At 47.8% G+C, this 27447-nt stretch overlaps 1 protein-coding gene across 2 annotated transcripts in view; it reads right to left on the bottom strand.

The window, feature by feature from the left end:
• The window catches only part of EPHA8 (EPH receptor A8), a 183827-nt gene that overhangs the window by 43060 nt on the left and 113320 nt on the right, over positions 1 to 27447 (bottom strand). For both annotated transcript variants that reach the window (XM_073570085.1, XM_073570086.1), the window contains exon 6: positions 2136 to 2260. In XM_073570085.1, the coding sequence (XP_073426186.1) occupies positions 2136 to 2260 (125 nt within the window). The remainder of the gene's footprint in view (positions 1 to 2135; positions 2261 to 27447) is intronic.

Raw genomic sequence — 27447 nt, 5'->3', positions numbered from 1 at the left:
ATTTCAGGTCAATCATGTGTATCCTTTGTGGGATGGAATTATAAACTCCTCTTCAGTGTGCAGCTATAAGGCCAGGGTCACATTGAGTTTAGCAGTCCGTTAGATGGACTGTGTTACACCGCAATATAACGCGGTGGAACGCAGTCCGTTAACTCTGCCATTGACCCCAATTATGTGGCGCATTGCGACGCATGCCGTAATGCGGCACGCATTCGCGATGTGCCGTCATTCACTGATGGAGCCTCGGACGCGGGCTGCAGCGTCTGAAGCTCCGTCACCGCTAGCGCTGATGAATCATCAGCGCTAGCGGGTATAGCATTAGTAGAGAACCATGTGCACTACTAAGGAAGGTGCCATAGTAGGATCCCACACCATAAAGTAATACAAATAAACTAGGCACTCAACTTAAAGGTGTATTTTTTTGTCTTTTAATGTAGTCAAGGCAAAATGCTTCGGCCGCATTTGGTTTATTTTTATTACTTTAAGGAGCGGGTATAGCATAACACAATCGCGTTATGCTATACCGTTAACGCAGCCCGTCAACGCTATGCTATAGATAAGCCCCTGATGGCGGTGCCGGCAGCTGATAGTCGAAAAATAGGGTGACAGATTCCCTTTAAAAGACAAGGGGATAATTTGTCCGAAAGGCGACTTAGATGCTGACAGCAACATTAAAGAGCTGCAGGAATTTCTGGCAACTCCTAGTTGCATACTGAATGTGAAAAAAATATCCTGTATTCTTCATATGTATGGCCTGTTGGGAAAGGTGACAAAATGGAAACCTTTTCTTACAATGAAAAACCTCCAAGCACTTTCAGCCCGGCAATGTTTTCCCGAAATTTACATTTTTTACATAAACTTACAAGTTTGCCAAAACCATATGGGAAAACGAGTTATGGTCTAATGAAATCAAGGATGAATTTTTTGGACATAATTCCAAAAGGTGCAAGGCAAACAGTGTGCATCACCAAAGTAATCCCAAACCCAGAGTGAGACATGGTGGATGCAGCATTATGCTTTGGGACTTTTTGACAGCTGGATCTTGGACTTAAGTCAAGGGGTAGTGTCATGACTCTGGACAGGATGGTTCCGCCTCCATCCTGGTCAGGTCAGGGTTAATTTTAGTTCACCTCTCTTTGGGCAGCTATTTAATGCTGGTAGTTCCTGGGTTCAGTGTCGGTGATACTTCCGTCTACTCGGTTCGTGGTCGCTGACCCAGGTTACTCTCTGTATCGTTGCTCCTCTTCGTGTGTTAGTTTGCTGTGTATGACCTGTTTTGCCCCTTGACTATTGCCTCTGTCTTTCTGCTCAGTACTGATTCGTCCCTACTGGTATTCTGACCCTTGGCTTTGCTCTCTGACTACTTATTGGTTTTGTCCTTTGTGTTCTGTGCCCTCGGCCGGCTCCCTGTCCTTGCGCAGGGTAGCCCCGCCCCATGTGGTCACGTGACTGTCTAGCTCTGCCTCTGTGATCACGTGACCAGCAAAGCTCAGGTCCTGTGCACACTGTGCTCCTCGGTCTCCGCACACCCTGTACATTGGCGCACGTTCCCTGTTAGTGCCCACAGGCTTAACCCCGGTGACACTGTCCCCATGTCACTACAGGTAGGAATTATGAAAAGTTTCAAATATCAGTCAATTTTGCAATGAAACCTTAATGCTTCTCCTAAAAAGATGAAGATGAGGAATTTAATATTTCAACACGACAACAACCTTAAGCAACCTCCAAATCACCAAAAGAAAGGCTTCACCTGAAAAAAATGGAAGTTATGGAACGGTCCAGCCCAAACTCAGACCTGAGCTCAAGTGACTGTGGTGACCTCCAGAGGCTGCTATACGCAGGTGCTGCCCCTGAAATTTGAAAAATGAGGAGCTACTGTAAGGAAGTGAGGGCAAAGATCGCTAAGTCCAGATGTGCCGCGCTGATAGAATCCGACTCAAAAAGACTGAATGCTGCCAGAAATTCACAAAGGATTGCACCAAAGTATTAGTGTAGGGTGTGCAGATTTATGCAACCACAATTTCAGTTTGTTTCTGAATGAATTTGGACAGATTATGAGTGCCATTAAAGGGGGAAGTTATATACAAATACACAGACAAAAGAGTATAATGCATTGGATAGCTATAATTAATCACCTTCTCAAAGTATTTGATCTCATACTCCAATATGATGCCGTTTGGCTGGTCTGGTTCTTGCCATATTAGGGTCACGCTGTTTTGCGACATCTTCTCCTTACGAATTACCAAAACTTGAGAAGGGGCTGATAGATGACAGAAAAACTACAATTATTTAACCTGCTAAATAATTTATCAAATATTATCCCAATAATCCCATATATCCGATAAATAATCTTCTTTCTCAGTTACCATCAATCATATTTTAGAAACATCTCTCCATTAGCAATGTCACTTTTTAGTGACCTCTCTCCCTCAGTGACCACTCGCTATCAGAAATCAATTTTGTCTTTGCAGCCACTCCTCTTAAGTATCCACTCTTCTATAGAGACCATTTTCCTTCAGCGACCACTATCCATCAGTGACCACCCTCCATCAGCGACCAATTTCCATCAATGATCACTGTCCATTGGCAACCTCTTCCCATCCTTGACTACTGTCCCTTAGTGACCACTCTAAATTAGGAAACACTCTCCCTTAGTAACCACTGTACAATAGTGACCTCTTTACATCAGTGATCATTCTCCACCAATGAACACTTTCCTTCAACATTAGTATCTACTCTCTCAGTGACCACTATCTATAAGCAACCAATTTCTCTCCGTGACTGCAGTCCATCAGCATCCACTCTACTTTAGTGACCATATCCCTTCAGCAAATCTGCATCAGCAACCACTCTCCCTTAGAGAACACTTTTCATCAGTTTCCACTCTTCTTTAGTGACCAGTCTTTTTCTGAAACCATTTTCTTTGGCCATTACTCTCCCTCAGCAAACATTCTCCCTCAGGGAATCACTCTGTATCAGCAAGCGTTTTCCCACAGCAACCGTTCTCCCTCATCAATCGCTCTCCAACAGGGAACCACTCTCCCTCAGGAACCGCTCTCCCTCAGGAACTGCTCTGCCCCAGCAACCGCTCTCCCTTAGTAACCGCTCTCCCTCAGCAACTGCTCTCCCACAGAAACCACTGTCCCTCAGTAATCGCTCTCCCACAGGGAGCCACTCTCCATCAGTGAGCGCTATCAGCAAGCAATGTCCCTCAAGAAACCGTTCTCCCCAGCAACTGTTCTCCCCAAGCAACCGTTCTCCCCCAGTAACCGCTCTCCCTCAGCAACCACTCTCCCCAAGCAACCATTCTCCCCCAGAAACCGCTCTCCCCCAGCAACCACTCTCTCCCAGCAACCACTCTCCCTCAGCATCCGCTCTCCCTCAGCAACTGCTCTCACTCAGGAACAGCTCTCCCCCAGCAACCGCTCTCCCTCAGGGAATATTTCTCTCTCAGCAAATGCTCCCCTCCCCTCAGTGAACAGCTCTCCCTAGTCGACCAATCTACATCAGCGACCACTCTCCCTTATTAACCGCTCTCCCTTAGAAACTGTCCTCTCCCAGCGACGGCTCTTCCAAGTGACAGTTCTCCCCCAGCAACAGCTTTCCCCCAGCGACCACTCTCCATCAGCGACCACTCTCTCCCAGCGACAGCTCTCCATTAGCGACCGCTCTCCATCAGGAAACCGCTCTCTCTTAGCAACAGTTCTCCCTCAGTGATAGCTCTCCATGAGCGCCAGCTCTCCATCAGCAAACGCTCTCCCCCAGCATCCACTCTCCCCCAGAAATCGCTCTCCCAAGCAATTACTCTTCCTCAGGGAATCACTGGCTCTCAGCAACTGCTCCCCTTCAGGGAACTGCTCTCCCTCACCGACTGCTCTCCCTCGTCGACCGCTCTTCATCAGCGACCACTCTCCCTCATCAACCACTCTCCCTCAGCAACTGCTCTCCCTCAACACCACTCTCCCCCATCATCAGGTCTTCCCCAGCAACAGCTCCTTCCCAACGACTGCCCTCCATCAGCGACAGCTCTCCTTCAACGACCGCTCTCCCCCAGCGACAGCTCTCCCCCAGTGACAAGTCTCCCCCAGCTCTTCATAAGCGACAGATTTCCCTCAGGAACAGCTCTCCCACAGCAACAGCTCCCCCCCTTTCACCTCTCCATCAGCAATCACTCTCCCCCAGCAACTGTTCTCCCCCAGTAACCGCTCTCTCCCAGGAACTGCTCTCCCTCAGCAACCGCTCACCCCCTGCAATCGCTTTCCCTCAGGGAATCACTCTCTCTCAGCAAATGCTCCCACTCAGTGAACCGTTCACTGAGACTACTCTACCTCATCAACCACTCTCCCTTAGCAATTGTTCTCCATCAGCGACCGCTCTCCCTCAGTGACAGCTCTTCCCCAGGGACAGCACTCCCCCAGTGACAGCTTTCCCCCAGCGACAGCTCTCTATTATCAACACCTTTACATCCGCAACCGCTGTCCCCCAGAGACAGCTCTCCATCAGCAACTGCTCTCCCTCAGGGAATCGCTTGTCCTCAGCAACTGCTCCTTCTCAGTGAACTGTTCTCCCTCGTCGACTGCTCTCCATCAGCGACCACTCTACCTCATCAATCGCTCTCCCTTAGCAACTGTTCTCCATCAGCAACCACTCTCCCCCAGCGACAGCTCTTCCCCAGGGACAGCTCTCCCCCAGTGACAGCTCTCCATCAGCAGCCACTCTCCATCAGCAACTACTCTCCCCCAGCAACTGCTCTCCATCAGTGACCGCTCTGCCTCAGGAAACTGCTCTCTCTCAGCAACCGTTCTACCTCAGTGATAGCTCTCCATCAGCGACAGCTCTCCATCAGCAAACGCACTCCCCCAGCATCCACTCTCCCCCGGCAACCGCTCACCCTCAACAATTGTTCTCCCAAACAATCGCTCTCCCTCAGGAAATCGTTGGACCTCAGCAACCACTCCCCCTCAGGGAACTGCTCCCTTTCACCGACTGCTCTCCCTCATCGACCGCTCTCCATCAGCAACCACTTTCTCTCATCAACCACTCTCCCTCAGCAACCGCTCTCCCAGCTACCGCTTTCCCCCAGTGACAGCTCTTCCCCAGCATCAGCTCTTCCCCAACGACTGCTCTCCATCAGTGACGGCTCTCCCCCAGCGACAGCTCTCCCCCAGCGACAGGTCTCACTCAGTGACAGCTCTTCATCAGCGACAGTTTTCCCTTAGGAAACCACTCTCCCTCACTCCCTCAGTAACTGTTCTGCCTCAGCGACTGCTCTCCCCCAGCAACAGCTCTCCATCAGCAATCACTCTCTCCCAGCAATTGTTCTCCTCCAGCAACCGCTCTCCCCCAGGAACTGCTCTCCCTCAGCAACCGCTCAGCCCTGGCAACCTCTATCCCTCAGGAAATCGCTCTCAGCAACTGCTCCTCCTCAGTGAACCGTTCTCCCTCATCGACTGCTCTCCATCAGCGACCACTCTACCTCATCAACCGCTCTCCCTTAGCAATGCCATCAGCGACTGCTATCCCCCAGCGACACCTCTTTGCCAGAGACAGCTCTCCCCCAGCGATAGCTTTCCCCCAGCGACAGCTCTCCATCAGCAACCACTCTCCATCCGCAGCCACTCTCCATCAACCACCACTCTCCCCCAGCAACTGCTCTCCATCAGGACCGCTCTCCATTCGTGACCGCTCTCCCTCAGGGAACTGCTCTCCCTCAGCAACCCTTCTCCCTCAGTGATAGCTTTCCATCAGCGACAGCTCTCCATTAGCAGACGCTCTCCATCAGCAACCACTCTCCCTCAGCATCCACTCTCCCCCAGAAACCGCTCTCCTTCAGCAACTTCTCCCTCCCAATAACCAATCTCACTCAGGAAATCGCTCGCTCTCAGCATCCGCTCCCCCTCAGGGAACTGCTCTCCTTCATCGACTGCTCTACCTTGTCGACCACTCTCTATCAGCGACCACTCTCCCTCATCAACCGCTCTCCTTCAGCAACCGTTCTCCCTCAGCGACCACTTTCTCCCAGCGACCGCTCTCTCCCAATGACAGCTTTTTCCCAGTGACAGCTCTTCCCCAAACAACAACTCTCCTCCAGCGCCCCAGCGACAGCTATCCATTAGCAACAGCTCTCCATCAGCGACCGCTCTTCCCCAGTGACAGCTCTCCCCCCAGCGAGAGCTCTCCATCAGTGATAGCTTTCCCTCAGGAAACCCCTCTCCCTCAACGACCGCTCTCTCTCTACAACTGCTCTCCATTAGTGACAGCTCTCCATCAGCAACTGCTCTCCATCAGCCAGTGCTCTCCCTCCATGACCGCTCTTTCCCAGCGACCGCTCTCCCTCAGGGAATCACTGTCTCTCAGCAATCGCTCCCTCTCAGGGACCCACGCTCCCTTGTTGATTGCTTTCCCTCGTCGACCACTCTCCATCAACGACCACTCTCACTCATCAATCGCTCTCCCTCAGCATCCACTCTCCTTCAGCGACTGCTCTCCCTCAGGGATCGCTATTATGATTGAGTCACCGTAGGAGGCAAAAATAGAAATGCTAGCTAAGTCCAGAAAACCAGAGAAGTTGGCAGCTATCAGATTGCAGACCCCTGAACCTATCAACACAACTAGCAGTAGCCGTGGGAGGCTCCTACGATGCCCTAGGCCCCTCGATCACAGCCGGAGGACTACATAGCCTAAAGACAGAAAGTGAAATCTAAACTGCCCCAGAGCAGACCCCAAAGCAAAAGGCAGCCCCCCACATATAATGATGGTGAAGCAAGAAGAAAGAACAAAACACAGACAGAAAGATAGACTGAGCAAAGATGGGGCCCACGCTAGCTTAGATAGGAAAGGACAGGAAGGCTGCTGTCTGCAATCCGTGAAAAACCCTATGAAAATAAGAGCCAACAAACTGACAGAAAAAAAAGGCCCTGAAGACGCTAGGCTTCAAAAAAGCTATGTCAGTACTCAGGAATATTCTGAAGACAGAGCAACAGGCAAAAGGAGATTCAGCTCACCCCAGCAGGGAATGGCAGAATCCAGAAAAGCAAGGAAAACAAAACACTAATGCAAAAAGGCAAAGCAGAAATCTTAGCTTTAGATGAGCAGGAATCAGACTGGTTTCCTAGAAGTCCACAGAGAAATCACCCGCAGGCCAGAAGGGCGTCGGCAGCCTTATATCCAGTCATTAACTCCACTCAGCGAGTCATCATCAGCCCCAGGTGTTTGACAATCAGGCTCACTACCTTTCTTCACCAGAAGAGGGAGTTCCTCGGGCCTCAGTATTGAAGGAGAAAATGAACTCACAACAGTACCTCCCCCTTGAGGAGGGGTCACCGAACCCTCAACCACGCCACCAGGGCGATCAGGGTGAGCCCGATGAAAGGCACGCACCAATCTTTTGGCATGAATGTCAGAGGCAGAGACCCAGGAATTATCCTCCTGACCATAACCCTTCCACTTAACCAAATACTGGAGTCTTCGTTTAGCCAGACGGGAATCCTGTACTTTCTCTACCTCATATTCCATGTTACCTTCAACCAATACAGGGTCTGGAGGTGCAACTCCCGGAACAACAGGTTCAACAAACCTCTTCAACAAAGATTTATGGAACACATTATGGATTTTAAATGTGACAGGAAGAGCGAAACGAAAAGAGACCGGAGTAATAATCTCCAAAATCTTGTAAGGTCCAATAAATCTAGGCTTAAACTTAGGAGAAGCCACCTTCATAGCAATATTTTTTGATGATAACCACACCATATCACCAACCTTAAATTGGGGACCAATCGTCCTATGTCGGTTGGAAAACCGCTGGGCCTTTTCCTGGAAGAGAGATAACTTATCCACCACTTGGTCCCAGATCTGGTGCATTCTCTCCACCACAGTGTCAACCTTTGGGCAGGCAGAGGGCTCCACCTGCCCTGAAGAAAATCGAGGATGAAACCCAAAGTTACAAAAAAAAGGAGACATCAAAGTGGCAGAACTAGCTCTATTATTTAAAGCAAATTCGGCCAAGGGCAAAAATGAAACCCAATCATCCTGATCAGCAGAAATAAAACATCTTAAATATGACTCCAAGGTCTGGTTTGTTCTCTCTGTCTGCCCATTGGTCTGAGGGTGAAAAGCAGAGGAGAAGGACAACTGAATTCCCAGCTTGGAACAGAAAGTTCTCCAAAATCTAGACACAAACTGGACTCCTCTGTCAGATACAATGTTCTCAGGAATCCCGTGCAAGCGAACCACCTGTTGTAAAAACAGGGGCACCAATTCAGAGGAAGACGGCAACTTAGGGAGTGGTACAAGATGAACCATCTTAGAGAACCTATCACAAATCACCCAAATAACAGTCATCCTTTGAGAGACAGGCATATCAGAGATGAAATCCATTGAAATATGGGTCCATGGCCTCTTGGGTACAGGCAAAGGCATCAACAACCCACTAGAGCGAGAACACGATTTAGACCGGGAGCAAGTCCCACAGGACTGCACAAAATTCCTGACATCACGAGACAAGGAGGGCCACCAAAAAGACCGACTCACCAGATCTCTAGTACCAAAAATACCTGTATGACCAGCAAAAGCAGAGCAATGAACTTCAGACATCACTCTCTTCTTCCACTGGTCAGGAACATACAACTTTCCACTGGGACAACGCTCAGGTTTGTCCTCCTGGAACTCTTCCAGAGCACGTCTCAAATCGGGCGAGATGGCAGAAAGAACTACCCTTTCGCCTAAGATGGTAGCAGGCTTGGTCACCACAGGAGAATCAGCAAAGAAGCTCCTAGAGAGGGCGTCAGCCTTGACATTCTTAGTTCCAGGAAGAAAAGAAACCACAAAATCAAAACGTGTAAAAAACAAGGCCCACCTAGCCTGTCTAGGGTTCAAGCGCTTAGCCGACTCTAGGTAAATCAAATTCTTGTGGTCAGTGAGGACCACGACTTGATGCTTAGCTCCCTCCAACCAATGTCTCCACTCCTCAAATGCCCATTTCATGGCTAACAGTTCCCGATTCCCCACATCATAGTTACGTTCAGATGGAGAGAACTTTCGGGAAAAGAAAGCACAGGGATTCATTTTAGATGTTACAGGATCCTTTTGGGACATAACAGCTCCTCCACCAATCTCAGAAGCATCCACCTCTACCTGGAACGGAAGTGAGACATCAGGTTGCCGCAAAACCGGGGCGGAGGTGAATCTTCGCTTCAGCTCCTGAAAGGAAGAAACAGCCTCCGGAGACCAATTTAACACATCAGCACCCTTCTTAGTCAAATCAGTCAATGGCTTGGCAATACTAGAAAATTTTGCTATAAATTTCCGGTAAAAATTAGCAAAACCCAAAAACTTCTGGAGGGCCTTCAAAGAAGTGGGCTGAACCCAATTGTAAATGGCCTGTACCTTGGCCGGGTCCATTTCAATAGTTGACGGGGACAAAATAAATCCCAAAAAAGAAATCCTCTGTACTCCAAAAAGGCATTTAGATCCTTTGACATACAGGGAATTCTCCCTCAAGATCCGGAACACAGTCCGAATATGTTCCACATGAGAATCCCAATCCTTGGAGAAGATGAAAATATCATCCAGATAGATAATCAAAAATTTATCGACAAAATCTCGGAAAATATCGTTCATGAAGCACTGGAAGACAGAAGGGGCATTAGTGAGCCCAAAAGGCATCACCAGGTACTCAAAATGTCCCTCCGGAATATTAAACGCCGTCTTCCATTCATCCCCATGCTTAATGCGAATAAGATTATACGCCCCCTTGAGGTCAAGCTTGGTAAACCAGCAAGCACCTTTAACTCTGGAGAATAGATCAGAAATCAGGGGTAACGGATACTGATATTTAACAGTAATTTTGTTGAGAGCACGATAATCAATACAAGATCTTAATGATCCATCCTTTTTGGCTACAAAAAAAAACCCGGCACCTAAGGGTGACGAGGATGGTCTAATATGACCCTTCTCCAACACCTCCTTAATATAGGATCGCATAGCCTCGTGCTCGGGTACAGATAAATTGAAGAGCCGACCCTTGGGAAATTTACACCCCGGGCTCAGTTCAATAGCACAGTCATAACTCCTAACGCAGACTCATTCTCACTAAATACATCATAAAAGTCCGCCAAATAATCAGGAACATCATGCGACTGAGGAGAGGTGGAAAACACCGGAGCCTCACTAAAGGCACACCGATAACCCCAACTCACCACAGACACAGATTTCCAATCCAAAACTGGATTATGAATTTGTAACCAGGGAAACCCCAGAACAATAGTATCATGCAGATTATGTAACACCAAAAACCTGCAATTTTCTTGATGGTCTGGGGCGACCCGCATTACCACCTGGGTCCAAAACTGAGGTTTATTTTTAGCCAAAGGAGTAGCATCAATCCCCCTCAAAGGAATAGGCGTCTGCAGAGGTGTCATCGGAAATCCACAACGTTTAGCAAAATCCAAGTCCATTAGGTTTAGAGCTGCTCCCGAATCCACAAAAGCCTTGGTGGAAAATGTGGACAGGGAGCAGATCAGAGTAATAGCCAGAAGAAACTTAGGTTGAACACCCCCAACAGAAAACGTGTGTGCAAAGCGTTTCTCGCGTTTAGGACAGACAGAAATAATATGCGAGGCATCTCCACAGAAAAAACACAACTTATTACGCCTTCTGAACTCCTGACGCTGCTCTCTGGAAAAAACTCTATCACATTGCATAGGTTCAGACATCTGTTCAACAGGTGGCAACACCTCTCGTGCAGCTCTGCGTTCGCGTAAACGCCGATCAACCTGAATGGCTAAAGACATAGAATCGTCAAGACCAGAGGGAACAGGAAATCCCACCATAGTATCTTTTATGGCTTCTGACAACCCCTTCCGAAAGAGAGCAGCCAAGGCATTATCATTCCAGGTAGTAAGTACTGCCCACTTTCGGAATTTTTGTCAGTACAATTCTGCAGAATCACGACCCTGGTTCAATGCCAGCAGGGTCTTTTCAGCCTGATCAATGGCATTAGGTTCGTCATACAACAACCCCAAGGCCTGAAAAAATGCGTTCACATTAGTCAGAATAGGATCATCTGGTTTCAAAGAAAACGCCCAATCCTGGGGATCGCCATGCAGCAAAGAGATGACAATTTTAACCTGCTGCGCGGAGCTCCCTGACGAGTTAGGCTTCAAGGCAAAAAATAATTTACAATTATTTTTGAAATTCAAAAATTTAGACCGATCCCCAAAAAATACATCAGGTGTAGGAATCTTTGGTTCAGCAGCATGTGAATGAGCAAGGTAGGCGGAAATTCCCCGCACTTCCGCAGCGAGCTGCTCCACACGATCAGACAATTGCTTTATCTCCATTGAGAGAAAAAAAAATTCCCCCTACGGCCTCAGAGATATAGAGGAAAAAATATACACACTTTTTTTTTTTTTTTTTTATACAATTCTTTCCTGCTATTGAGTACCCTAGAATCTGCGGTATGGCGGGTGATTCTGTTATGATTGAGTCACCGTAGGAGGCAAAAATAGAAATGCTAGCTAAGTCCAGAAAACCAGAGAAGTTGGCAGCTATCGGATTGCAGACCCCTGAACCTATCAACACAACTAGCAGTAGCGGTGGGGGGCTCCTACGATGCCCTAGGCCCCTCGATCACAGCCGGAGGACTACATAGCCTAAAGACAGAAAGGGAAATCTAAACTGCCCCAGAGCAGACCCCAAAGCAAAAGGCAGCCCCCCACATATAATGACGGTGAAGCAAGAAGAAAGAACAAAACACAGACAGAAAGATAGACTGAGCAAAGATGGGGCCCACGCTAGCTTAGATAGGAAAGGACAGGAAGGCTGCTGTCTGCAATCCGTGAAAAACCCTATGAAAATAAGAGCCAACAAACTGACAGAAAAAAAAGGCCCTGAAGACGCTAGGCTTCAAAAATGCTATGTCAGTACTCAGGAATATTCTGAAGACAGAGCAACAGGCAAAAGGAGATTCAGCTCACCCCAGCAGGGAATGGCAGAATCCAGAAAAGCAAGGAAAACAAAACACTAATGCAAAAAGGCAAAGCAGAAATCTTAGCTTTAGATGAGCAGGAATCAGACTGGTTTCCTAGAAGTCCACAGAGAAATCACCCGCAGGCCAGAAGGGAGTCGGCAGCCTTATATCCAGTCATTAACTCTCCACTCAGCCAGTCATCATCATCAGCCCCAGGTGTTTGACAATCAGGCTCACTACCTTTCTTCACCAGAAGAGGGAGTTCCTCGGGCCTCAGTAGTGAAGGGGAAAATGAACTCACAACAGATCGCTCTTCATCAATGACCGCACTACATCAGCAACCGCTCATCCCCAGAGACCACTCTCCCTCAGCGACCACTCTCCCTCAGCAACCACTCTCTATCAGCAACTACTCTCCCCAGTGACAGCTCTCCATCAGCAACCGCTCTCCTTCAGCGACCGTTCTCCCTCAGCGACCACTCTCTCCCAGCGACCGCTCTCTCCCAATGATAGCTTTTCCCCAGTGACATCTCTTCCCCAAACAACAGCTCTCCTCCATCGCCCCAGCGACAGCTATCCATTAGCAACAGCTCTCTATCAGTGACCGCTCTTCCCCAGTGACAGCTCTCCCCCCAGCAAGAGCTCTCCATCAGTGATAGCTTTCCCTCAGGAAACCCCTCTCCCTCAATGACCGCTCTCTCTCAACTGCTCTCCATCAGTGACAGCTCTCCATCAGCAACTGCTCTCCATCAGCCAGTGCTCTCCCTCCATGACCGCTCTTTCCTAGCGACCACTCTCCCTCAGGTAATCACTGTCTCTCAGCAATCGCTCCCTCTCAGGGACCCACGCTCCCTTGTTGATTGCTTTCCCTCGTCGACCGCTCTCCATCAACGACCACTTTCACTCATCAATTGCTGTCCCTCAGCAACCACTCTCCTTCAGCGACTGCTCTCCCTCAGGGATCGCTCTCCATCAATGACCGCTCTACATCAGCAGCCGCTCATCCCCGGAGACCACTCTCCCTCAGTGACCACTCTCTATCAGCAACTACTCTCCCCAGTGACAGCTCTCCATCAGCAACCGCTCTCCTTCAGCGACCACTCTCCATCAGCAACTTCCCTCCACACCGACCACTCTCCCCTAGCGATCGCCCTCCTCACCAACCGCTCTCCCTCAGTGACAGCTCTCTATGCGTGACAGCTCACCATCAGCCAGAGCTCTCCCTCAGTGACCGCACTCCATCAGCGACCGCCATCCATCAGCGACCGCTTTCCATCAGCCACTGCTCTCCATCAGGGAACTGCTCTCCCTCAGGGAACCACTCTACCTCAGCAACTGCTCTCCCTCATCAACCGCCATCCCTCAGCAATCGCTTTCCCACAGGGAAGCACTCTCCCTCAACAACCACTCTCCATCCGCATCTGCTCTCCCTCAGCTACTGCTCTCCATTAGCAACTGCTCTCCATCAGCAACAGCTCTCCATCAGCAACCTCTCCCCATCAGCAACCGCTCTTCCTCAGCAAGCGCTCTCTATCAGCAACGGCTCTCCATCAGCGGTCGGCTGTCCCTCAGGGAACAGCTCTACCTCAGGGAACTGTGGTAGGGGGCCGGATTGGGGGGTGGTCCACTGCTTACCACGTCCAGATAACACAGACACCAGACGATGCAAAGACGAGACGGAGGCAGATTTCAGTTGTAACAGATCCGGGTTTATTGACCGTCCTCCTGACGACCATAGCCATGCACCGCAGTTACTTTACAGCTCTCCGTTTCCAGGCCCGGGTACCTTCACCTTTCCTTCAGTCGTAGTGACGTTCCTCGTGGATCTTTCGCTGGGGCTGTCCTAGACCAATCTACCGCCAGCGCTTCACCTGCCCTCGTCTGTCCTGCAGTCCATTGTGTCAGGGCCACCCCCCTGACTGTCTCTTCCTGTTAGTCCCCTGGCCGAACTCTGCCACCGTTCTCAGTCTTCTGTCCTGAGTCTTCTCCTCCTGAGCTCCTCCCGGGACTAGCCTCACCTGGAACCCCACCCAACCTGTCCTATTTATCTCTCACTGGGAATTTCCCCCCTGGGTTCCTATCTCCTCGCCCCCCATGACTAAGCAGTTTCTATAGCCGTAAGCTGATGTCAAGTCCTGAACTACACTCCCCCCTGCCATCTTGTGGTCAGATTTCGGTACTGCACTCCCTTTTCTGTCTTTCCCTGCTGTTACCTTTCTGTCATTGCCAATCTCCGTCTATAGTGCACAAATCGTCCCCTCCTACTTCCAGTCAAGTCTGTCCGTCAAGTCACCTTCCCCACAGAACCACCTTCCATCAGTAAGCACTCTCCATCAGGGAGCGCTCTTCATCAGTGTGAGCTCTTCATCAGCGAGTGCTCTTCCTCAGAAACCACTCTCCCCAGCAAACGCTCTCCCCCAGCAAATGCTCTCTCCCAGCAACTTCTCTCCCCCAGCAACAACTCTCCCCTAGCGAACAGCTCTCTCTCAGGGAACTGCTTTTTCTCAGCGACCACTCTCCATCAGCAACCTTTGTCGATCAGCAACTACTGTACATCAGCAACCACTGTCCATCTGTGACCATTCTCCATTAGTAACCACTCATTTAATAACTATCATTTAATAACCACTCTCCATCAGCAATCACTCTTCATTAGAGATGAGCAAACCTTTCAAGGTTCGGTTCAGCGAACGTCCCAAACATACCTGAACCCCATTGAATTAAATGGGAGGCAAAACCAAATGTATAGACAATACCTTAAGGTGGTCCAAAATGCTTCATAAACAGCTAAAATAAGGGGCAAACACCATGAAAAGTGGCATCATAGAATCATAGAATCGTAGAGTTGGAAGGGACCTCCTGGGCCATCTGGTCCAACACCTTGCTCAAAGCAGGATTCGCTAAATCAATCCAGACAGATATCTGTCCAGCCACTGTTTGAAGACTTCTATTGAAGGAGACCTCACCACCTCTCGTGGCAGCCTGTTCCACTCATTGATCACTCTGTCAAAAAGTTTTTTCTAATATCTAATCTGTGTCTCCTCCCATTCAGTTTCATCCCATTGCTTCTAGTCTTTCCTTGTGCAAATGAGAATAAAGATGATCCTTCTGCAATGTGACAACCCTTGAGATATTTGTAGACAGTTATTAAGTCTCCTCTCAGACTTCTCTTTTGCAAGCAAAACATTCCCAAATCCTGCAACCTTTCCTCATAAGACAGGGTTTGCAGACCGGTCACCATTCTGGTCGGTTTTTTTTTTAACTTGCTCCAGTTTGTTGATGTCTTTTTTAAAATGTGGCGCCCAAAACTGGACACAGTATTCCAGATGAAGTCTGACCAAAGAGGAGTAGAGGGCAATAATGACTTCATGTGATCTAGACTGTATGCTTCTGTTAATATATCCTAGAATAGCATTTGCCTTTTTTGCTGCTGCATCACACTGTTGACTCATATTCAGTCTGTGATCTATTAGTATACCCAAGTCTTTTTCACATGTGCTGTTGCTTAGCCCAATTCCTCCCATTCTGTGTATGCTTTTTTCATTTTTATTGCCCAGATGTAGTACTTTGCATTTTTCCCTGTTAAAAACTATTCTGTTAGTTGCTGCCCACTGCTCCAGTTTATTTATATCTTTTTGAATCTTCTCTCTCTCTTCTCTAGTATTAGCTATCCCTCCTAGCTTTGTGTCATCAGCATATTTAATCAGTTTACCCTCAATTCCTTTATCTAAATCGTTGATAAAGATGTTGAACAATACAGGGCCCAGGACAGAGCCCTGTGGTACCCCACTTGAGACATTCTTCCAACTGGATGTGCTGCCATTTACGACCACTCTTTGGGTCCGATCACTAAGCAAGTTATGAATCCACCTAAGTTGCCTTGTCCATTCCATACTTAGTCATTTTTTCAATAAGGATTGTGTGAGATACATTGTCAAATGCTTTGCTGAAGTCAAGATATACTATATCTACAGCATTTCCCTGACCAACCCAATCAGTGATTCTGTCATAGAAGGAAATTAAGTTAGTCTGACATGATTTATTAGTTACAAACTCATGCTGACTCTGTTTAATCACTTCATTCTTATCCAGGTACTGACATACATGTTGTTTAATAATTTGTTCAAAGATCTTTCCTGGTATAGAAGTCAGACTCACCGGCCTATAGTCGCCTGGGTCCACCTTCCTCCCCTTTTTGAAGATAGGAACAACATTTGCTCTTTTCCAGTCTTCTGGGACTTCTCCTGTTCTCCATGAATTTTCAAAGATTATGGAGAGCAGTTCAAAAATTTCTTCTGCTATCTCCTTCAGTACTCTGGGGTGTAATTCATCTGGTCCTGGAGACTTGAATTCATTTAGGTTAGCTAAGTGTTTCCTCACTATATTTCTGTTTATAGGTATCCTGGATTCTTCTATTCCCTTAATAAGACAGTGAAGAATAGTTGATGTTAAATTTCCTTTCTGAGAGAAAACAGATGCAAAATAGGAATTTAAAAGTTCGGCCTTCTCAACATCCTGTCTTACCATTTCATAATTTTCATCCTGTAAAAATCCTATAGCATCTTTGACTTTTATTTTACTTTTGACATATCTCCAAAATCCTTTATTATTGCTTTTGACGTCTCTTGCAAGCCTCAATTCATTGTCAGCTTTAGTTAATCTGATTCGTGCCCTGCAAGTTCTGCAGACAGCATTATATTCTTCTTTAGATATGCTTCCCTCTTTCCATTTTATAAGCATTTCTTTCTTCCTTTTTAGCATGTGCTTAAGTTCTGTGATCATCCATCCTGGTTTCCTTAAATGCTTCCTATTGTTCCCTCTTTTCGGAATTGTTAACAATTGTGCTTTGAGAATTTCATTTTTCAAGATTTCCCATCCTTCCTGGACATTTTTGTCCTTAAGGATATCCAGCCATTGGATCCCTCCAATTCTCTTTCTGAATCCCTTAAAATCTGCCTTTCTGAAATCTAACCTTGATGTCTGAGTCTTCACAGGTCTTCCTCCTCTAGTTATCCAAAATTCTAAAATAGCATGGTCGCTACCTCCTAGGGTCCCAGCCACTTTTACCTCCTCAACCATTTCCTCCCTGTTTATAAGGATTAGATCCAAGGTAGCAGTTCCCCTTGTTTTCTCCCCTACATCAATTGATCCAAAGTACAAATAGTATAATTGTGCAGCATGGATGCATGAGACAGGGGTTGGATCAGCATTTCCATCTGAAACATTGATCACTAACAGATAGATGAGTGACAGGTGTAGGCCTCTGAGAGCCGAACCAAATGCAGGCAACACACATAAAGGAGACCCAACTTGGATTCCAAACATTCCCAAAAATTAGGGGCAGACATTAGGAAAAGTGGCATCAATTGACCCACAGTAGAAATTTAATAATGGCAAAGCAGCAGTCAGACATATGCTATGCATAAGGTACCAGGGTCTGGACCAGTATTTATTGTTTTTAATTTAAGTATAAATTAAAATGAGGTGGGTGAGGGATCGGTGTAAACCTTCTTTGCTGGGAGCTCTGATACTTCATGCAACAACTCAAACTAGATTATTGTTCAGCCACACTTAGGTGCCACAAACACCAGTTTAATAGAATACTACTAGTAGAAAAATTTAAGGACAGTAACACAGGTAGTTGACTAATGATCATTTCACTCACAGTAGAAATTTGATAATGGCATAGTAGCAGTCAGCCTTGGGCCATGCATGAGGTATCAAGGTCTGGACCAGCATTTACAGCTTGGAATTTAAGTTTAAATTAAACAAGGTGGGTGAGTGACTCATGAAAGCCTTTTTTGCTGGGAGCCCTGATACCTCATGCAACAGCTCAATCTGCTTTTCTGTGCAGCCGCACTCAGGTGGCACAAATATGAGCATGGTAGACCAATAATATTAGAAAACTTTTAGGATAGTATCACAGGTATCAATATACAGCAAAAAAATGTCAATAGTGATCAGAAATTGACAATTATTTCTTACCCAAAAATGTATAATGCATAACAGCAAGTAAGATAAAATATAACTTTTAATGCAAAACTTAAAAAAATACCACACCTAAAGTGTCACCAAAAAATGATTAAAATGAGATGCCCATACATTGGGTGATCCCTAAGGGATAATAGTATATACCCAAAAGCATCAGATAGGAATATAGAATGCAGCTAGTATAACATCCAAACAGCAATCTATATATATTGGATACAGCATAAAAAATAGCAGCAAAATGCCATAGCCAATTATACTCATATGTTTATATATACTGGCTAGACCAAAAAAAGGGGGAGGAGGTTCATAGCCACCAATAGATGAGAATAATAAAAGGAACAATCTCACCAATATTTTGCAGACGGTCAGGAGTCTCCAGGGATACTCATCGTATATGTGGGAAGGCAGCAGTGGGAGTACAATACCCTGTCACATCCCTCATAGGCTGACCATTACCTGATCCCCAGACTCCTGCCCTGACAACTTGAAGGTAAAGTATAGGGCTTGTGCAATCTAGGGCTAGTTGTGGACTGCCCTTGTCAGGGCAGGAGTCTGGGGATCAGGTAATGGTCAGCCTATGAGGGATGTGACAGGGTATTGTACTCCCACTGCTGCCTTCCCACATATACGATGAGTATCCCTGGAGACTCCTGACCGTCTGCAAAATATTGGTGAGATTGTTCCTTTTATTATTCTCATCTATTGGTGGCTATGAACCTCCACCCCCTTTTTTTGGTCTAGCCAGTATACTGTATATAAACATATGAGTGTAATTGGCTATGGCATTTTGCTGCTATTTTTTATGCTGTATCCAATATATATAGATTGCTGTTTGGATGTTATACTAGCTGCATTCTATATTCCTATCTGATGCTTTTGGGTATATACTATTATCCCTTAGGGATCACCCAATGTATGGGCATCTCATTTTAATCATTTTTTGGTGACACTTTAGGTGTGTTTTTTTTTAAGTTTTGCATTAAAAGTTATATTTTATCTTACTTGCTGTTATGCATTGTAGTATCACAGGTAGTCGACTGAAAGTCTGAAAGTGCAGGCCTACCAGTCTGGGAACCCCACTGTGACAGGCAACACACATGGAGACCCAACTTGAAGTCCAAACATTTCAAAGAATTATTGCAACACACCACTAAAGTGGCATCAATTTCCACAAAGTAGAAACAGTATAATGGGGCTCTGACACCCCTTCCACTACAGGCAATCCACAAGATGAAGGCACAACTTGGAGTCTCTACATTTCAAAAAACAGTTTTTAACATCAGCAGCAGTAGAAACAGCAGGTACAGAAGACACCACAAAGATACCACAGACTGCAATAACACAAGATCAATGCAGCACACTAAAAACTACACCATCACCTAGTCTGTACAGTCTGCGATTGGGGTGCAAAAGTCATTGAAGATCCATGACTTATTCATCTTGTTGAAAGTTAGGTGGTCTACACTTTCAGGGGAAAGCCAGATTTGCTTATCCGTTAGGATACCACCAGCAGCGCTGAAGACATGTTCTGAGAGAATGCTGTCTGCTGGGCATGATAAAATCTTCAAGGCGTGATAGGCGAGCTCGGGCAACTCTTCCATTTTTGAAGACCAAATGCAAAAGGGTCCAAATTCCCCCTGATGGCACTGATATTGAGCTCAAGATACTCCTGCACTATCCTTTCCAGTCGTTCATAACGTGTTAAACTTGTACTCTGTTCTGCTGGTGCACGGGCTGGTCTAAATAATGTGTGAAACGACTCACAGAAATTGCTAATACCATTATGAATGGAGTCACACTAGCGATTTTAAATTGGTCCAATTTTATTCCTGCAAAGTCAGAAGAGTGTAATGCAAGTGTCATGTATTTTTCATGCGAGTACAATCCGATTTTTCACACCTAGCATCCGATTTACAACCGAATGCAGTGTGATTGCTATCCAACTGCAATGTGATTTTAACATGAGCTTTTACATAGAGCAATTCTCTATGTTATTTACAATCGTATTATATATATATATATATATATATATATATATATATATATATAATAGATAGACAGATAACCAGCAAAGGCTATGCAGACAGCTGCAGGCTGGCATTAATAGCTTAGGAAGAGGCCATGGATACTGCCCCCCACCAGGCTATAAACATCTGCCCCCAGCCACTGGCTTTCTCTCTGCTGGTTACGAAAATTACGCGGGAGCCCGCACCATCTTTTTCAGAAAAATAATCTTTTATTAATTAGATACATGTACAGCAAGCTACACACACTGCACTAATTGTATTTGTCACTGACATCTATATAGCTACCTATTCTATATGTATATACTGAATATAATCCTCTTCTATCCTGTCGGCTCCTGCTGTGATTTTTGTCACGATCCATTTCTGGATCTGTGTCAGTGTGGGCTTCTCATATATAAACCTTTTTCCTTACAGACCATCGGGGGTTAATATTAGTTTTTTCCCCCGGTGGCCGCTGGTGTTACTACAAGTTTAGTGAATCTGCTGGTGGGTTTTTCCCCACGGTGGCCACTGGTGTAATTGCATGGCTGGTCTATCTGTTGAGGCAGGTGGAAACCACTCCCACCTTCCTATATAAGTTCACCAGGTGCACCAGCTAACTGTTGGTGATATTATTCCTCTTTGGAGACCAACCAAGCTGGAGTCAGGAGCAGGCTGTGTTGCAGTGGAGCTCCAGCTATATCCTTGTTCTGGTGCCTACTCTGCTGTTCGGTGTTTAGCAGCAGATAAAGCTAAGTTTTGTTTTTCAGTTGATATAACCCCATGGTGTCTGTTTTATCTTTCCTTTGGTTTGTGGTGCAGTTCACTGTTTTCCCTGTCAGGGCACCCCCTTAACCTGAGGGGCAGTTCGGGGCCCTAGTTCCTTGCCCCGTTTACCTGCTACTTCCTCGTGACAATTTTATACTACGCAGCTGCTGAATTGCCAGCATTTCTTCTATCTTTCTATCTGTAATATAAATACTTATGTATATGTGTGTCACTGACATCTATATATCTACCGATCTTATGTGTAAATATCTATTCTATCTATTCTGTTCTAACCTGTCACACTGTGATATTACTGTACACGGCAGATGAAATGCCAGCTTTTCTTCTATCTAGCTATGTAATATATACAGTGGGTACGGAAAGTATTCAGACCCCTTTAAATTTTTCACTCTTTGTTTCTTTGCAGCCATTTGGTAAATTCAAAAAATTTCATTTTTTTCTCATTATTGTACACACTGTACCCCATCTTGACTAAAAATAAAAAACAGAAATGTAGAAATTTTTGCAAATTTAGTAAAAAAGAAAAACTGAAATATCACATGGTCAAAAGTATTCAGACCCTTTGCTCAGTATTAAGTAGAAGCACCCTTTTGAGCTAGTCCAGCCATGAGTCTTCTTGAGAATGATGCAACAAGTTTTTTACACCTGGATTTGGGTATCCTCTGCTATTCTTCCTGTCAGATCCTCTCCAGTTCCATCAGGGTGGATGGTGAACGTTGGTGGACAGCCATTTTCAGGTCTCTCCAGAGATGCTCAATTGGGTTTAGGTCAGGGCTCTGGCTGGTCCAGTCAGAAATGGTTACAGAGTTGTTCCGAAGCCACTCCTTTGTTATTTTAGCTGTATGCTTAGGGTCATTGTCTTGTTGGAAGGTGAACCATCGGCCAAGTCTGAGGTCCAGAGCACTCTGGGACAGGTTTTCATCCAGGATATCTCTGTAGTTGGCTGCATTCATGTTTCCTTCAATGGCAACCTGTTGTGCTATTCCTGCAGCTGAAAAACACTCCCATAGCATGATGCTGCCACCACCATGTTTCACTGTTGGGATTATATTGGGCAGGTGATGAGCAGTGCTTGGTTTTCTCCACACAAACCGCCTAGAATTTTCACCAAAAAGTTCTATATTCGTCTCATCAGACCAGAGAATCTTATTTCTCATAGCCTGAGAGTCCTTCATGTATTTTTAGCAAACTCCTGACGACCTCAGCAATACACCGCAGCACTTCCACAGCTCTCCGTATTCAGGCCTGGGTACCTACACCTTTCTTCTGTCGTAGTGACGTTCCACACGGCTCTGTCACTGGGGCCGCCCTAGGCCTATCTACCACCAGCACTTGACCGGTCAGAGGTCGTCGTCAATTTGGTACCCCCGGGGCCTCGTCTGTTCTGCGGTTCTTCGTGTCAGGGCCACCCCCCTGACTTCTTTTCTCCTCAGTCCCCTAGTTGAGCTCCCCACACTGTTCGTACTCCTTCACTGACTCCTCTCCTACTGAGATCCTCCCGGGACTGGAACTTTCTGGAACCCTCCTGTCCTATTTATCACCTTCCCGGGTCCCTGTAACCCCGCCCCCATGACTAACGGTTTCTAGAGCCATAAGCTGCTGTCAAGTCCTGTACTCACACTCCCCCCTGCCATCTTGTGGTCAAACCAAGGTACTGCACTCATTCTACACTTTTTCCCAGCTGTTTCCCTTCTGTCATTACTAACATCTGTCTAAAGTGCACAAACCGTCCCTTCTTCCTTCTGACAAGTCCGTTCGTCCGGTCACCTTCCCCACATGTATACAGTATATATATTCTATCTATCTATCTACTGTATCTATCTATCTATGTAATATATATATATATATATATATATATATACACTCACTGGCCACTTTATTAGGTACACCATGCTAGTAACGGGTTGGACCCCCTTTTGCCTTCAGAACTGCCTCAATTCTTCGTGGCAGAGATTCAACAAGGTGCTGGAAGCATTCCTCAGAGATTTTGGACCATATTGACATGATGGCATCACACAGTTGGCGCAGATTTGTCGGCTGCACATCCCTGATGCGAATCTCCCATTCCACCACATCCCAAAGATGCTCTATTGGATTGAGATCTGGTGACTGAGGAGGCCATTTGAGTACAGTGAACTCATTGTCATGTTCAAGAAACCAATCTGAGATGATTCGAGCTTTATGACATGGCGCATTATCCTGCTGAAAGTAGCCATCAGATGTTGGGTACATTGTGGTCATAAAGGGATGGACATGGTCAGCAACAATACTCAGGTAGGCTGTGGCGTTGCAACGATGCTCAATTGGTACCAAGGGGCCCAAAGAGTGCCAAGAAAAAATTCCCCACACCATGACACCACCACCACCAGCCTGAACCGTTGATACAAGGCAGGATGGATCCATGCTTTCATGTTGTTTACGCCAAATTCTGACCCTACCATCCGAATGTCGCAGCAGAAATCGAGACTCATCAGACCAGGCAACGTTTTTCCAATCTTCTACTGTCCAATTTCGATGAGCTTGTGCAAATTGTAGCCTCAGTTTCCTGTTCTTAGCTGAGAGGAGTGGTACCCGGTGTGGTCTTCTGCTGCTGTAGCCCATCTGCCTCAAAGTTCGACGCACTGTGCGTTCAGAGATGCTCTTCTGCCTACCTTGGTTGTAACGGGTGGCAATTTGAGTCACTGTTGCCTTTCTATCAGCTCGAACCAGTCTGCCCATTCTCCTCTGACCTCTGGCATCAACAAGGCATTTCCGGCCACAGAACTGCCGCTCACTGGATTTTTTTTCTTTTTCGGACCATTCTCTGTAAACCCTAGAGATGGTTGTGCGTGAAAATCCCAGTAGATCAGCAGTTTCTGAAATACTCAGACCAGCCCTTCTGGCACCAACAATCATGCCACGTTCAAAGGCACTCAAATCACCTTTCTTCCCCATACTGATGCTCGGTTTGAACTGCAGGAGATTGTCTTGACCATGTCTACATGCCTAAATGCACTGAGTTGCCGCCATGTGATTGGCAGATTAGAAATTAAGTCTTAACACACAGTTGGACAGGTGTACCTAATAAAGTGGCCAGTGAGTGTATATATGTGTGTGTGTGTGTCACTGACATCTATATATCTACCGAACCTATGTGTATATATCTATTCTATCTATCGTATATACTCGAGTATAAGCCGACCCGAGTATAAGCTGAGGCACCTAATTTTGCCACGGAAAACTGGGTAAGCTTATTGACTTGAGTATAAGCCAGGTATGCATTATCCCCCTGTGGGGAAGGTGACTTGATGGACGGACTTGACTAAAAGAGAAGGGACAGTTTGTGCATTGTAGATGGATGTTTGTAATGACAGAAGGGAAACAGCTGGGGAAGATGGAAAAGGAGTGCAGTACCTAGATTTGACCACAAGATGGCAGGGGGTAGTGTAGTTCAGGACTTGACAGCAGCTTAGGGCTTTACAAACTGCTTAGTCATGGGGGGGAGATAGGAACCCAGGAGGGAAATTCCCTAGGAGGGGGATAAATAGAATAGTAGTGGGTTCCAGAGCGTGCTAGTCCCGGGAGGAGCTCAGGAGTAGAAGAATCAGTACGGGGAACTGACAACGGTGGAGAGCTCGACCAGGGGACTGATAGGAAGAGACAGTCAGGGGGGTGGCCCTGACACAAAGAACCGCAGGACAGATGAGGCCCCGGGGGTACCAATTGGACGACGATCTCGGACTGGTGAAGTGCTGGCGGTAGATAGGCCTAGGGCAGCCCCAGTGAAAGATCCGCGAGGAACGTCACTACGACTGAAGGAAGGTGAAGGTACCTGGGCCTGAATACGGAGAACTGTAAAGGAGTTGCGGTGTATGGCTACGGTCGTCAGGAGGACGGCCAATAATCTCGGACCTGTTGCAAACAAAATCCGCCTCCGTCTGGTGTCTGTGTCGTCTGGTCGCGGTAAGCAGTGGACCACCCCCCAATCGGGGCCCCCACCACATTTGGCGTAGTCAGCAGGATCGCCACCGCCAATACTACAACTTCAGCGGCAAGCCTGCGTCAGGAGAACTAAAAGGACTCGAGTTGCTTTACTTGTGGATTACAAATTTGAGACTTTTTTCTGGATCATTGGCTGTCATCAGAGGATCCGGGGCGGTACAAAAGTCGGACAACATGGCTGTGGTACTCCAACGCCAGGAAGAGGCACAGGCGTTTGCAGCTGTACTGGACGATGTGGGGCTAAATCAAATCCGCCCCCTCATGCTGGACCCTGGAAGATGGGTGGAGAGGCCGACCACCGCCCCACCCAAGAACGGGAGTGGCCCAGGTGGGAAGACCGTCTGCGGCTGTTTGGCGCCATTCGATTGCTGTACACCAGATGGGAAGCGACGTTGCAGCTGCCACGGTCTCGGACGCCTGGAATGGCGGTGGCATCAGGAGGTCAAATCTCATTAGGAGACCTGCCCCTGGGAGCCACTGACAGCACCCCAGACATCGGTCGGAGAAGAGGAGCGACTTCGGGCCCTGCTGGAGCAGCCGCCGAAGAAATCTCCTGGGATCCTCCCCGCGGGACCAACGAGCTTGGAGGCTAGCCCTGGCGGATGGCGGGGTGAAGATCGGAGGCTGCGAGAGGAGCTGCGGGGTGGCCTGCAGGAGGCGGTGGCGCCAGGGAAGGCGAGAGGTCCCCCTGGCCCAGCCGGCTGCTCCGCAACCGGCCCCCACCACGCGGCCTTCCCACGTGGCCTCCTGCTTTCCAATGGACCCGACTGTGGAGGGCTTTGTGGCCTCAACCGGGCCGAGCGACGCCTCTGCCCGTGTCCCCGAGCCACCCCGCCCGGCGGCACCACGTCCTGTGTCGCTGGTGCGGAACCCACCTGTGGCCGTCTTTGCCACGCTCCACCTTGAAGCAGCGGCCTACCCACCGAAGCCTGCCGCCACTCCGGCCCCACTCCAGGTCTCCGCGGTGGCCGGGCCACCAGCTCCCACGGCCTATCCACCGGCATCCGCGGCCATCGCTGCTCCATCTTCAGCTGCGGCCTGTTTGCCGGAACCCGCGGCTGCAACAGCCTCGCCTGTGGCCTCCTTACCAGTGACGGCAGTCGCCTCAGCCCCGTCTGCGACTCCGGTTGCGGCCTGCCCCGCGGCCGCATCTACTTCACCCTCGGAGCCGGCTGCGGCCCACTTGTTGGGCTCTGCGGCCTACCCACCGGGACTCATGGCTGCCCCTGCCCGTCTCCCGGCCCCAGTGGCTGCTGGGCTGCCAGAATCTGCGGCCGCCTCTGCCCCGCTCTCGACCCCGACCGCGGCCCACCTACTGGACTCTGCGGCCTACACCGGACCCTCCGCTTGGGTTGCGGAGGTCATTGAGCAAAAGAAGGCCAGAGAGCAGGAGATCTGGGGGCTGCTCCACGAGAAAGGGGAGGCTGACATGGCGGCTCCATGGTCCACCGGGCGGCTCGTGCACACAAACATGGAGAAGGGCTATGGGTTCATTCAGGACCTTGCAACCGGCCAAAAGGTATACCAGAATGTGGCTTCCATCCGTCACGGCTGGGCTCTGCGGGAGGGGGACTTGGTGTCCTACTATAAGGAGTACTGTCCCCGCGGCTATTATGCAGTAGCAGTGGTTGCCAAACACGAAGGCCACGAGCCCCAGTAAAGAAGGACCCCCAGAGACACTCCCGGCATCCCGGGAGCTCAACGGCTGTGGAGCCCCTTGATACTGGCGGGACACCGGCTATCAGGAGATGGCTCGGACTACCGGGATTTCGATGCACCGTTGTGCAGGCCAGAGGACAGTTCGACGTCCAAGATTAGGGACATGTTTTGTTGTTTATTACTTGCTCCTGACATAGTGGGAATGCGGGGGAAGAAGTGTTGGTGTAAAAGGAAGGGGGAGTACTCATTCTGTTTTGAAGTGTTACGTTTAAAGAAAAAAGGGGTTTCTCCGGTTGAGTCACCCTGATTGTTATTAAAGCAGAGGTAACAATATGTACGGTATACCAAAAGTTGATTTAATGTGTAGTATGTATAAGAGTGTGTAACAGATCCCGGGTACAGGGTATGATAAAAACGCTGACCATGACTTTCTTACTAGATGGACAAAGAGACGGAAGATATTGAACCAGACAGTGGTCCTTCAGTCAGGTCCCCAACACCACGCACACCCCAAAAGGACTGGTGTTGGGAGTTCATTTTCCCCTTCACCGTTGATGTCTGATGAACTCCCTCTGCTGGTGAGGAGAGGTAGTGAAATTGATTGGGTTGGGAAGAACCTGTCATCTGAACAGGTGGAGCCTGATTGGACACCCGGAATCACTGAGTGGATATAAGGTAGCCGATGCCCTACAGGGGTGCTGGTGATCCTTTCTGCTCTGAGCTCTTGCAAACCAGTTCAGTACCTGTCTTCTGAAAGCTAAGTTTTTGCTCTCTTATTTTTCCATGAGATTGTGTCTGTTTACTTAGTGTTTGTGTTCTGCCTGTCCTTGTTGGTACAGGCTGAGCTCCATTTTTGTCTCTGGTCAAGTTGATCTTTTGCTCAGTCTTCAGAATATACCTGAGTGCTGATATAGTGATTTTGAAGTCTAGTGACTTCAGGGCCTTTTTTCTATCAGACGTGTTGGACATTATTTTGGCAGAATTTTTGCGGATTGCAGCCAGCATCTTTTCTGTCCTTTCCTATTTAGTTAGTTGGGCCCCATTGTTTGCTCA

The sequence above is a fragment of the Dendrobates tinctorius genome, unplaced genomic scaffold, assembly GCF_039654945.1.
Source record: "Dendrobates tinctorius isolate UK_male_01 unplaced genomic scaffold, ASM3965494v1 ptg000028l, whole genome shotgun sequence".
Lineage (NCBI taxonomy): Eukaryota > Metazoa > Chordata > Amphibia > Anura > Dendrobatidae > Dendrobates > Dendrobates tinctorius.
The sequence above is the reverse complement of the archived record's forward strand: the minus strand, read 5'-3'. Positions and strand labels throughout refer to the sequence as shown.